This window comes from Meles meles, chromosome 16 (genome assembly GCF_922984935.1).
Source record: "Meles meles chromosome 16, mMelMel3.1 paternal haplotype, whole genome shotgun sequence".
In the NCBI taxonomy this organism is placed as follows: Eukaryota; Metazoa; Chordata; class Mammalia; order Carnivora; family Mustelidae; genus Meles; species Meles meles.
In genome coordinates, this window is record NC_060081.1 from 27,647,133 (window position 1) to 27,660,394 (window position 13,262).

Genomic DNA, 13,262 nt, shown 5'->3' on the forward strand with positions numbered 1-13,262 from the left:
GAACATAGATGCAAAAATCTTCAACTAAATATTAGCCAACTGAATCCAACAATATGACAAAAATAATTCACCATAATCAAATGGGATTTATTCCAAGGAAGAGAGAGGGTAGCTCAGTATTCACAAATAAATCAACATCATACATCACGTTAATAAGAGGAAAGACAAAACCATAAGATCATCTCAATAAATGAAAAAGCATTTGAAAAATCCAGTATCTGTCATGATATAAACTCTCAACAAAGTGGATTTAGTGGGAACATACCACAACATAATAAAAACCATATATGAAAAATTAAAAGCTAGCATCACACCCATGGTGAAGAACTGAGAGCTATTACTCTAAGATCAGGAACAAGACAAGGATGTCCACTCTCACCACTGTTATTCAAACCAGGAATCTAAGTCCTAGCCACAGCAATCAGACAAGAATAAGATATAAAAGGCATCCAGATTGGTAAAGAAGAAGTAAAACTTTCACTATTTGCAGATGACATGATACTATATATAGAAAACCCTACAGACTCCACCAAAAACTGCTAGAACTGATAAATGAAATCAATAAAGTCACAGGATACAAAATACACAGAAATCAGTTGCATTTCTATTCACTAATAATGAGATAGCAGAAAGAGAAATTAAACAATAATCTCATTTACAATTGCACCAAAAAGAATAAGATACCCAGTAATAAATTTAACTAAGGAGATGAAAGATCCATACTCCAAACACTGAAAAACACTGATGAAACAAACAGAAGATGACACAAACAAATGGAAAGGTACTCCATGCTCGTGGCTTTAAAGAATCCATATTGCTAAAGTGCCGTACTACCCAAAGCAAGCTACAGATTCAATGCAATCTGTATCAAAATAACAATAGCATTTTTTACAGAACTAAGACAAAGAATTTAAAATGTGTATGGAATTACAAAAGACCCTAAATAGGCAAAACAATTTTGAGAAAGAGCTAAGGTGGAGGTATCATAATCCCAGATTTCAAAATAAACTACAAAGCTGTACTAATCAAAACAGTATGAGAGGTACTGGCATAAAAACAGATCAATGGAACAGAACAGAAAACCCAGAAATACACCTATACTTATATGGTCAATTAATCTGTGACAAAGGGGGTAAGAATATACAATGGGAAAAAGAGAGTTTCTTCAATAAATGGTATTGGGAAAACCATACCACTTTTTTATACTATACACAAAAATAAACTCAAAATGGATTAAAGATCTAAGTATGAGTCATGGAACCACAAAAACCCCTAAAGAAAAGAGAGGCAGTAATCTCTTGAACCAATGTCCAAGCCTTACCAACATTTTTTTGGGTTGTCTCCTCACACAAGGGAAACAAAGGCAAAAATAAACTACTGGGACTATACCAAAAATAAAAAGCTTTTGCACAGCAAAGGAAACAATCAACAAAAGAAAAAGATAACCCAGTGAATGGGAGAAGATATTTTTGCAAATGATATATCCAATAAGTGGCTCATATCAACTCAATACCAAAAAAACCACAAATAATCTAATTTTAAAATGGGCATAAGACCTAAGCAGATATTTTTCCAAAGAAAGCATACAGATGCCCAACAGACATAAAAAGATGTGCAACATCATCAGGGGAATGCAAATCAAAACCACAATGAGGTATGACTTCATATTTGTCAGGACAGCTAAATTCAAAAGGACAAAAAATTACAAGTGTTGTCAAGGATGTAGAGAAAAAGGTACCTTCATGCACAGTTAGTGGAAATGCAAGCCAGTGCAGCCACTGTGGAAAACAGAATGGAGGTTCCTCAAAAAACTAAAAATAGAACTATCCATTAATTCCACCACGGGGTATTTACTCAAAGAAAAGGAAAACATGAATTCAAAACGATATATTCACCTTTATGTTTACTGCAGCATTTTTACAATATCCAAGATATGGAAGCAACCTAAGTTTCTATCCATAAATGAATAGATCAAGATGTGGTATATATATACAATGGAATACTACTCAGTCATGAAAAAGAACGAGATCTTGCCATTGCAACGATATGGATGTACCTAAAGGCTATAATGGAAAGTGAAGTAAGTCAGAGAAAGATAAATACTATACGATTTCACTGATACGTGGAATTTAAGAAACAAAACAAGTAACAAAAAAGACACCAGAAAAATGGACTCTGAAATACAGCAAATAAGGTGGTGTTTGCCAGATGAGAGGTGGGTGGGGGGATGGGTAAACAGATAAAGGGATTAAGAATATACTTATAACAAGCACTGAGTATAGAATTGTTGAATCATACTGTACACCTGAAACTAATATAACACTGCATGTTAGTTATACTTCAATTTTAAAATTAATTAAATAAAACTATTTTAAAAAGAAATTTCCCATATTTGTTCCAAACAAATATTTACTGAACACCTATCAAACCCAAGGTATTATTCTAAGTGCTAAGGATAATACTGAACAATGTAGGTAAGGTCCCTCACCTCATGGAATCAATATTCTAGCAGGGGGGGAAAGATAAATAATATAATCTTAGCAGGTGATAGGTTCTAACAAATTAAAATGTGGCAATATTAAAAAGAGTAGGTGGGGAACAGGGAAAGGGACAGATACCTCTATAGACACCAAATGTTATGGAAGGCCTCTCTTATATCACCTGAACTAACGATTAGAAAGAGCAGACAAAGAACATTCCAGAAGAGGAAACAGCAAGGCCCCAAAGAAACAATGATCTTAACACAATCAGGAAATAGCACAGAATGCATCTAAAGCAGAATGAGCCTAGATTCAGAGAATTAATTAGGGGTCAGATCAAATGTAACCTTAAATTTAGTTTTAACTATGAGAAAGTCACTGTAAAGTTATAAGTAGGGGAGTGACATTATCCAATTTTTAATTTTAAAAAGATTACCAAATTTTGTGGCAAACAGATATAAAAGTATTCAGAGTAAAAGTGTTTTGGGGAGATCAGTTAGAAGTTAGGTGCTCTGAATTAGGGTACTGGAAATGGGGCTGAGTGGACAGACTGGAGAGAGAGCACGAGTGGGGTAGTGGCAGGCAGGCAGGAGGAGAAAGAAGCAGGCTCCCCACAGAGCAAGGAGCCCGACGTGGGGCTTGATTCCAGAAACCTGGGATCATGACCTGGGCTGAAGGCAGCCACTTAACTGACTGAGTCACCTAGGCACCCCATCTACCCCAATTCTTTGTGCCCTCGATGCAGTGTTCTAGAGCTCATTGTTCAGATTGCTAATCTGATCTTCAGCTGTATCTACGGCTTATTAGTCCATCTATATGGTAATTTTAAATATAAATAGATGAAATTAGAACCAGAGATAACCAACTAATCCTTTATGAACTGGCCTCTCATCCCTCTAAAATATATTGGATATGCGTAATTTCCAAATTACATTTTGCTTGCTCTGCAAAATCAATTTCCTTGAGTATTAAGTCATTCACAATGTGCGTTTCCTTAAATATTTTGTAACCCTAGTTGTACAATATGCCCTTTACCCATCTGTAGTTGCTGTATGTATTTTCTGCAGCCTGCAAATTTCATGGAAGGATCTAGAAAGGCTGTGGGTTGGGGGGGGGTGGCTGGCAGGTTTTTGTTCTTCACAAGGAATTCAAGCCCCTCTTTAGACAGTAGTTACCTGGAACATTCTCCCTCTTTAGTCTTAGGAAGACTTAACTGGTCTGAGGGCTGTTCCTTATTTAGTCAGCCTGACCACATTATAATAATTTTTAGCAAGAAGCAGTTTTTCTTTGATCTAAAAAACAGAAGAGGCACCTGGGTGCTCAGCTGGTTAAGTGACTGCCATTGGCTCAGTTCATGATCTTGGGGTCTAAGGACTGAGTGAGCCTGCATGGGGCTCCCTGTTCAGTGAGAAGTCTGCTTTTCCCTCTGCGCCCCCTCTGCTCATGTTCTCGCTCTCAAATAAATACATAAAAAATTTGAAAAAGAAAAGTTCTTAATGTAAAGTCCCTAAAAAGATTTTGGAGCTGCACAAAATCCCAGCATATATACACAGAATTACTTTTTCTATGTGCATTTTTCTAAATAGAAAGAGTATAGTTTTCCTAGGATAGCCAAAGGGTTCTTTGACTCTAAAAATGTTAAGAACCACTGCTTATGGATTTAAGAAGGTGATTTTAATGTAAATCTGAGGGCTTTCTTGTATTTTTTTTTTCAAGTTGTCTGCTTTTTCTACCTCTCAAAAGTAGTGCCAGCTTGGTAACAATGCTAACTAGCAGAAATCTGGCTGACCAAGATTTCATTATATTTATGATAAAGTCATAAATGAATGGGATGGAAAGTAAGTATCTTCAAAAGGGTATGAGAATGTCACATTCGCAAAATAACAAGGAGCTACCATAGGAGAACCTATTACATGCTGCGAACTTTTAAATGACTTTAAAAATACTTGTACTTTCAGAACGGACGAAGAAGATATGGTCCATCTAGATAATGGAACATTATGCCTCCATCAGAAAGGGTAAATACCCAACTTTTGTGTCAACATGGATGGACTGGAGGAGATTATGCTGAGTGAAGTAAGTCAAGCAGAGAGAGCCAGTTATCATATGGTTTCACTTACTTGTGGAGCATAAGGAATAACACAGAGGACATTGGGATATGGAAAGGAGAAGTGAGTTGGGGGAAATCAGAGGGGGAGATGAAGCATGAGAGACTGGACTCTGAGAAGCAAACTGAGGGTTTTGGAGGGGAGAGGGGTGGGGGGTTAGGTGAGCCTGGTGGTGGGTACTAAGGAGGGCACATATTGCATGAAGCACTGGGCATGGTGCATAAACAATGAATCTTGGAACACTGAAAAAATAAAATTAAATAAAATACTTGTACTTTCTTTTCATTTGATATTCTTATTAATGAAGACATCATCTAAACCAGCAATGTACTAAATGACTGAGACACCCTACCCAAATAGTGATTATTAAATGGAGAGATATAATATCAACTTCAGAAATAATTAATGAACAATGTTCTAAAGAAAATATTCAGAGTACACCACCCATCTTGTTAGTCTTAGTATATCCAGCACCTGCTGGATAATATTTATTTAATCAATAAGGAAATGAAAGAATGAGTTAGTCTGAACATGATATTTTAAGAATCATCACTTCTTAGGAAGGCAGAGTGCAAATTTAAATGATTCATAAAGTAGAAAGATGGCAGAACTAAAAAAAGACAAATATAAAAGCTTATGCTAATAGATCAAATAATATGAGAAAATGCAACACACACAAAAAAGTAAATACCCAAGAATCCTACTGAATCAAAAGCAGATTAAATCAGTGTTTCAGAAACATCATCACAAATATGAATCTCAGTATCTATCAGGTAATGGTTTTAACAAAAGGCTTATTAGGGAAGCAAAATGATATTTTGCTGTCTACATTTTAAAACCTCCAAAGAAAACATTAAGAAAGTCAAAACAGAGGAACCAAAATCATGAAATAACAGTAAGTAGGGCCCACAAGGAAAATTAAACCTCTGGCAGTTCTAACAAGAGGAAACAAATAAACAATAAACTATATTTTCACTCTATGAGAAAAAAAGCAAACCAAAGTATTTCTATTATTGTCTGAAAGGTTAAACGAAAGTGATTATATGCCTTCCAGCTCTTTAAGAAAAAGCAGGGGCAAACAGAAAAAAACCTCTCTTGATGAGACTGTGAGAACTATGAATGTAGAAAGAAAACACAAGAAAAAAAAGTCTTCTCAAATTTTTAAAACAGAAAAATTAAAAAGGTTTTAAAACATTTTTCTGCCTGGAGATGGGGTTTTATTTTATTTTTTATTTTTTTTTCCATTTTATTTATTTTTTCAGCGTAACAGTATTCATTCTTTTTGCACAACACCCAGTGCTCCATGCAAAACGTGCCCTCCCCATTACCCACCACCTGTTCCCCCAACCTCCCACCCCTGACCCTTCAAAACCCTCAGGTTGCCCCAACCTCCCACCCCTGACCCTTCAAAACCCTCAGGTTGTTTTTCAGAGTCCATAGTCTCTTATGGTTCGCCTCCCCTCCCCAATGTCCATAGCCCGCTCCCCCTCTCCCAATCCCACCTCCCCCCAGCAACCCCCAGTTTGTTTTGTGAGATTAAGAGTCATTTATGGTTTGTCTCCCTCCCAATCCCATCTTGTTTCATTTATTCTTCTCCTATCCCCCTACCCCCCCATGTTGCTTCTCCATGTCCTCATATCAGGGAGATCATATGATAGTTGTCTTTCTCCAATTGACTTATTTCACTAAGCATGATACGCTCTAGTTCCATCCACGTCGTCGCAAATGGCAAGATTTCATTTCTTTTGATGGCTGCATAGTATTCCATTGTGTATATATACCACATCTTCTTGATCCATTCATCTGTTGATGGACATCTAGGTTCTTTCCATAGTCTGGCTATTGTAGACATTGCTGCTATAAACATTCGGGTACACGTGCCCCTTCGGATCACTATGTTTGTATCTTTAGGGTAAATACCCAGTAGTGCAATTGCTGGGTCATAGGGTAGTTCTATTTTCAACATTTTGAGGAACCTCCATGCTGTTTTCCAGAGTGGTTGGACCAGCTTGCATTCCCACCAACAGTGGAGGAGGGTTCCCCTTTCTCCACATCCTCGCCAGCATCTGTCATTTCCTGACTTGTTAATTTTAGCCATTCTGACTGGTGTGAGGTGATATCTCATTGTGGTTTTGATTTGTATTTCCCTGATGCCGAGTGACGTGGAGCACTTTTTCATGTGTCTGTTGGCCATCTGGATGTCTTCTTTGCAGAAATGTCTGTTCATGTCCTCTGCCCATTTCTTGATTGGATTGTTTGTTCTTTGGGTGTTGAGTTTGCTAAGTTCCTTATAGATTTTGGATACTAGCCCTTTATCTGATATGTCGTTCGCAAATATCTTCTCCCATTCTGTCAGTTGTCTTTTGGTTTTGTTAACTGTTTCCTTTGCTGTGCAAAAGCTTTTGATCTTGATGAAATCCCAAGAGTTCATTTTTGCCCTTGCTTCCCTTGCCTTTGCCGTTGTTCCTAGGAAGATGTTGCTATGGCTGAGGTCGAAGAGGTTGCTGCCTGCATTCTCCTCAAGGATTTTGATGGATTCCTTTCTCACATTGAGGTCCTTCATCCATTTGGAGTCTATTTTCGTGTGTGGTGTAAGGAAGTGGTCTAATTTCATTTTTCTGCATGTGGCTGTCCAATTTTCCCAGCACCATTTATTGAAGGAGATGGGGTTTAAACCAGATTTCTCATGACCCTTTTCAACTATATACTCTGATCTATGGAGAAAAATATCTAACTCCTTTCAATGTAAATGAATCCTAAGTTATTATACAGAGAGAAGGAATTTTTCTTGTTTGACCTGCCAGACTTCTAATGGTCAATGTTATACTCCAAGATCCAATTAAGACCAGCAGTACAACCACAGTAAGAAACAAAATAAACATACCTCCTGTTCTTCCGTTACCAATCTGCAGAGCAGGCTGAAGGCTTCTTTCATTTTGCAATAAATGAGGCAAATGATAATAAATACTTGGCACTTGAAGAGATTTTTTGCTTGTTAACTCCTTTAATAGCTTAAGGGTATTATCTAAAACAGAAAAGCATAATTAACGATCGCCTTACTTATAGAAGTTACTGATTTTACAAATATAGCAGTAAAAGTTTATGAGCACTAGAACTAAAGAATTTTCTTTCCTGATTTCATAATTTGGTGAGTAAGAGCTGCATTTAAAATGAAAAAAGACACTTCTGCAACCAGAGTCTCACAGAGTCCCAATGTTGATACCGCTCTGAAGAAGCCAAAGTACCATAAGAAGGCAGAATGCTTTCATCATGGAATGCTTTCATTGTTTGCTGTTATAAAGGTTCAGTTCAGAACTCGGGCCCTGCAGAACACACTCGAAACATGCAACCTGTTTATGAAAATGTAATAAGCACATTCACCACAATAACTTTCACTCTCCTTATGCTATTCTACTTTACTGAATTTTCACATGGAAGATTTTTTTCTTTCAAAAAAATACAACTACAATAATTTAAACAGCACAATCTGAGAATGCCCTGTACAGATCCTAATTTTCAAGTAGTTCTTCTGTTTTTCTTGGAGGAGTTAATGAACCCTTTAACATAATATGAAATAAAAACTCAATCTAGTAGGAAATATTGTTTTACAGTTCCAACTCTATTTTAATTTAACCCTTTAAATATGGTAGTTGGCAGTAAGGATTTAAAGCCTTGAAGATTTCATGCAAAACTATATGAAAACTTGATTAAAAATATGACAAGAATCAACAATTCACAAAAGAAATGCAAATGTCTGTTATACTTAATCTCACAAGTAAAGAAACAATTATAAATTACAAGACACTAATTTCAACCTATCAACTTAGCATAAGTTGATACTAGTATTAAATACTGGTGATAATGTGATACATGTTTCAGCTATTCAGAAGAGCATCAAAAACCCTAGACCATGTCTGCTTTACTAGTCAATAATTTCCCTTTTAGGAATTTCACTTTAATGCATGCAACAAATATTTAGTGATTATCTATTTTGTCCCAGCCACTGTGTCACGTGTTTTTTTTTTAATTTTTTCAGCGTAACAGTATTCATTGTTATGTGTCACGTGTTTAGAAATGAACAAGCCATCAAAACATAGATCCTTGTTTTTAAGGAAATCATCATGTAACGAAATAACATACAGGCTACCAGAAATGTGACCAATTTATACACAAAGATGTTCATCGCAGAGTTAGAAATTGAGGAGAAAAAACAATATAGGAAAATCCTATTTGCCTAATATTAGAAAAATAATTAATACATTATGGTATATGGTTAACTGACATATGGCCAATGAAAATGGCATTTTTGAGGAATATTCAAAGACACAGTAAAATACTAATAGCCTAATTTCAGTTAAAACGAGGCTCTAACACCCAATCACAATTTTGAAGAAAAACATAAATGGAAAAAAGACTAGAAGGAAACAAAAAATGTTAGCAGAAATCAACTGGCAGCAGGCTTATGGGTGCTTTATTTTTTATTACCTATCCCATTCCATAATTTTAAGTGTTACTGTGCCATAACACACATTTCACAATCAGGAGGAGAAACATGGAGCATGAAAATTTAAAATAAGGTCAGGTAGTGAATCTAAGATAAGAGGAATGAATGATAAAGGATGGGAAAAGATGCTGCTAAATGAAAAAGTATATTAATCCTGAAAGATTACATAAATTCTGAGGCAACTGATTGCGTACACACGTCAATTTAATTATTGGACTAGTGAAAACACAGGAACAGTAATTGTCACTCATCTTACTCTCACCACAAGTTGTCAGAGAAGCAACAGATCAGATACCCCCAAAAGTGCACACTGTAATAAAACCATATTTTTTTCCTGTAAGTCAGAGATAAGAGTACTAATTGTTTCAAATAGCTCAAAGGTTCTCCAGAGTCTATCTGAGGCCCATACAGGTCACAACATAAACATGTAAAAACACAGTATTAAATTTTAATCTCATTTGGAATATGGTTTTTAAAACATCTGGCTTTTTGCTATTGTCAGTGAAATTTATCCAACTGAAATCTAAATCTCTTAAAATCAAAGTGAGTAACTAATCATAACTGTTTTATAATTTACCATGATAGGGAAGGTTTGTGTGATGTCTCTCTCTGAAAACAGTAATAAATGCTGGCTGATAAGCTACTTTACATGACTTTCAAATAAATTACGTCACGTAACCCTTTGAAAATAATAATTTTTATAAAACTAAAAATATCATTTGTACCTGAAAATTTATTTAATGGATCCTTACTTCCATTTGCTTCTGCTCCTACACGCTTGAACTGCTGTACAATGGCATTTAGTTCAGAAGAGCGCTGAGAGATTCTATGTTCAGCTATTCGAAGACGTTCTTTCAAGGCAAGAAACTCTCGTTGATAAGCAATCAGTTTTTCTAGAAGCAAAACCAGAAGTTTTTAATGTATTTAAAAAAAACAAAACTGTAAGATCAGAATTTTTACAGTCACATTTTTCCAGGAAAAGATATTCATTTATGTATTGCTACAGAACTCAAAATAAAAAAGAGCCCCAACCAGTTATATATAATAAAGCCTGCACTAATGTAATGCTCCTTTTTTTTTTCTTAGCATTAGAAAGCAATTTATTTTTTTTCCTGAGGCTTTAAACTTTGGGGGGGGGCAGTTAAGTTCAAGTTAGTAAACATAGAGTGTATTATTAGTTTCAAGGGTAGAATTTAGTGATCGTGGTCAGTTGCATATCACACCCAGTGCTCATTACATCAAGTGCCCTCCTTAACGCCCATCACACAGTTACCCTATTCCCCACCCACCTCCCCTCCAGCAACCCTCAGTTTCTTCCCTAAAGTAAGGAGTCTCTTACGGTTTGTCTCCCTCTCTGTTTTTATCTTATTTTTCCTTTCCTTCCCCTATGTTCATCTGTTGCTCTTTGTACCTGTAAGAATGCAAGCACTTTCAACTTAGCACTTAACAATGGAAAGACAGGGATAAAAGGATGAAAGTTTTTAGAATTAACACTAACATCATTTCTCAAAAGGTTCAAACAACTATAAAGACATTATTTGTGGGGCACCTGGGTGGCTCAGTTGGTTAAGCATCTGCCTTCAGCTTGGGTTATGATCCCGGGATCCTCGGATCGAGCCCCAAATGGAGCCCCACATCGAGCCCCACATCAAGCTCCGCATGGAGCCCCGCATCGCACCCCACTTGGAGCCTGCTTCTCCCTCTCCCTCTGCCTGCCTCTCTCCTTGCTTGTGCTCTCTCTGTCAAATAAATAAATAAAATCTTTAAAAAAAGAAGACCTTATTTGTGTTAAGGAGAGATAAAGTTTTGAAACTGATAATATATCTAATAATAAATTACCTTTTATAGCATAATCATTTATTTGCATAGGCCATTTCCTCTGTACTTCCTATTCTGCCAAGATTTCCTTAGACCAGACTTTGGTCAAATTCCTGATTCCTAAAAACTCTACCAGGCAGATGTAATATCAACTGAAATGACCCCCGTTAAAAATCATCCTTTTTTAATTTGAGAGAATCGCTGGTCAGGAAAACCTGGTCTAGGAAAGAAAAGTGGATTTTATGAGGATAAATGTAGGCATTGAAACAACCGGCTCAGAGAGACAAGTGCAGAGTGAGAAGAGCCCTAAGGACAGAACCTGACATAGAAGTCTAAGGGATGGTGGGAGAAAAGCATTCGTTAATCACCATCAGCAGTGCTGAAAGATAGCTGAGGCTATGGGAATAGGAGAAGTAACTTCCACAACCTCATTAAACTAAGAGAAACCCTAACAGTGGTTTTCAACTTCTGTATCAAGTTAGGTAGGCTACTATTTTGACATCTAAACAAAACACACTTCAGAAAGACTATTTTTTACTTAATATTTTTGTCTCGGCTTTATTCAAGGATAGACTCAATAAGAAACAGACTTACAAAAAATAAATCTGCATGTTTCATAAAGCTAGTCTTAAAAACAGGCAATTATGTTGTTCTTTGTCCTTTACACAAAAGCCCACACAGTAAACATCTCTTCAGAATTTTGTGGCAGGGAAAAAAAAAAGTCTACCCTGCTCAACTGTCATTCTTCCTTATATTGAACAATGACAGGCATGTAAACAGTTGTATTGCCCCTTAACTTGCTGGCTTTAGGAGGGAAGGAAGGACACAGCAGGCTGTGATTAGGTCAGACATAAAGGGAGTTTCCAGGTAACGAGCAAGGTCCTAATGACTGACCGGGTAGTGGCCCAATAAAATTCATTATTATGCATTCATAGTTTAGGCACTTGTCCATATGTATAAACTCATTAAATAAAAGAAATGTCAAAAAGATGCTATTCACAAACACAAAACTATCAACAATTATATTCTAACAAAAACTATAACAATTGTAATAAGAGATACCCAAGATTCATGTGATGAAAACTACAAACCCCTTACGGACACATGTAAGAGTAAATGAAATCATTGCTTAATCCTAAGTGAGAAGCCTCAAACTCGTAAAAAAAATTATAATAATAAAATAAAATAAAAAATAAAAATGAATTCTACCCCAAGTTTAATAATAAATTCAGTTCAATACCTTTCAAATAAATAACGAAACTTCTTTGGAATATAACTTTTTTACGTGTGATCCTAAAATTCACCTACAGGAGAGAATGTGTTTAAAGAGGGAAAAAAGGGCACCTGATTGGCTCAGTGGGTTAAAACCTCTGCCTTCAGCTCAGGTCATGATCCCAGGGTCCTGGGATTGAGTCCCACCCACATGGGGGAGGGGGGTGTCTCTGCTCAGCAGGGAGCCTGCTTCTCTGCCTACTTGTGATCTTGTCTGTTAAATAAATAAATAAAATCTTTTCAAAAAAATAAATAAAGAGGGAACAAAATAAATAAATAATAAAGGGGAACTCGCTCTGAGATCAGAACACACTGGAAGCCTATAGAAATTAAAACACTGTGGACTGCCAGGTCCAGAAAGCGTGGACAAGAGCCGATTACACCAAGCAGGTGGTGTCCAAAATCAGCACTACTGAACAGTCCTTTCAGTTCTTCCGTCTTTCAGCAGATCAAAATCCTCTCGCGAACAGTCACGCAGTGCTGAGATTGTGGTTTTTTGACACCACCCACCCAAAAGAGAATTAGAACTCTCTGGAGGATAAGTTTAAGATGAACCTGAAACAATCTGGTGTAAAATAAGAAAACGCTATTTAAAAAACACCACTACCACCACCACCACAGGACTTGCTGGAAGGGCACAGCAAGGTATCTGAGGGGCTCCTGACCAAATTAGGGACAAATTTAAGCACAAAACAAATACTGATAGTACCAGATGAGGGAGATGGGTTTCTTTATAGCAGAATGACAACTAATAAATGAAGAAGGAATGATTAATGTTGGAAAAAACACCATTTTGCAGCTATCACAGAAATAACTGATTCAGGCAAAAATCGAAAATGGATGCTTAGACGCAGGTGAGAGTGTGCTGAGGAACGGGCTATGTACGTCACCTCAGTATCTCCCCACAAAGTGCTCATTACTTACAAAGGGAAAAATATGCTAATGTTACCATGGAGAAACCTGGAGATACTTTGCTTAAGTGATCAAAGTTCCCATCAGCAACCAGAAAATGGACATGACATGCCTGCTGAGGTGAGGCATAGAGGACATGCCTTATTCTTGTGGCATTCCTGCCAAAAA

The 13,262-nt window shown here is 36.6% G+C and overlaps 1 protein-coding gene across 4 annotated transcripts in view; it reads right to left on the reverse strand.

Moving 5' to 3' along the window:
• MGAT4A (alpha-1,3-mannosyl-glycoprotein 4-beta-N-acetylglucosaminyltransferase A) overlaps window positions 1-13,262 on the reverse strand; it is a 164,502-nt gene that overhangs the window by 66,955 nt on the left and 84,285 nt on the right. For 3 of the 4 annotated variants that reach the window (XM_045980141.1, XM_045980142.1, XM_045980143.1), the window contains exons 3-4: window positions 9,818-9,985; window positions 7,473-7,613 (exon numbers count right to left, since the gene is read on the reverse strand). In XM_045980141.1, coding sequence (XP_045836097.1) covers window positions 7,473-7,613; window positions 9,818-9,985 — 309 coding nt within the window. The remainder of the gene's footprint in view (window positions 1-7,472; window positions 7,614-9,817; window positions 9,986-13,262) is intronic. The other variant, XM_045980144.1, reaches the window with a different exon arrangement.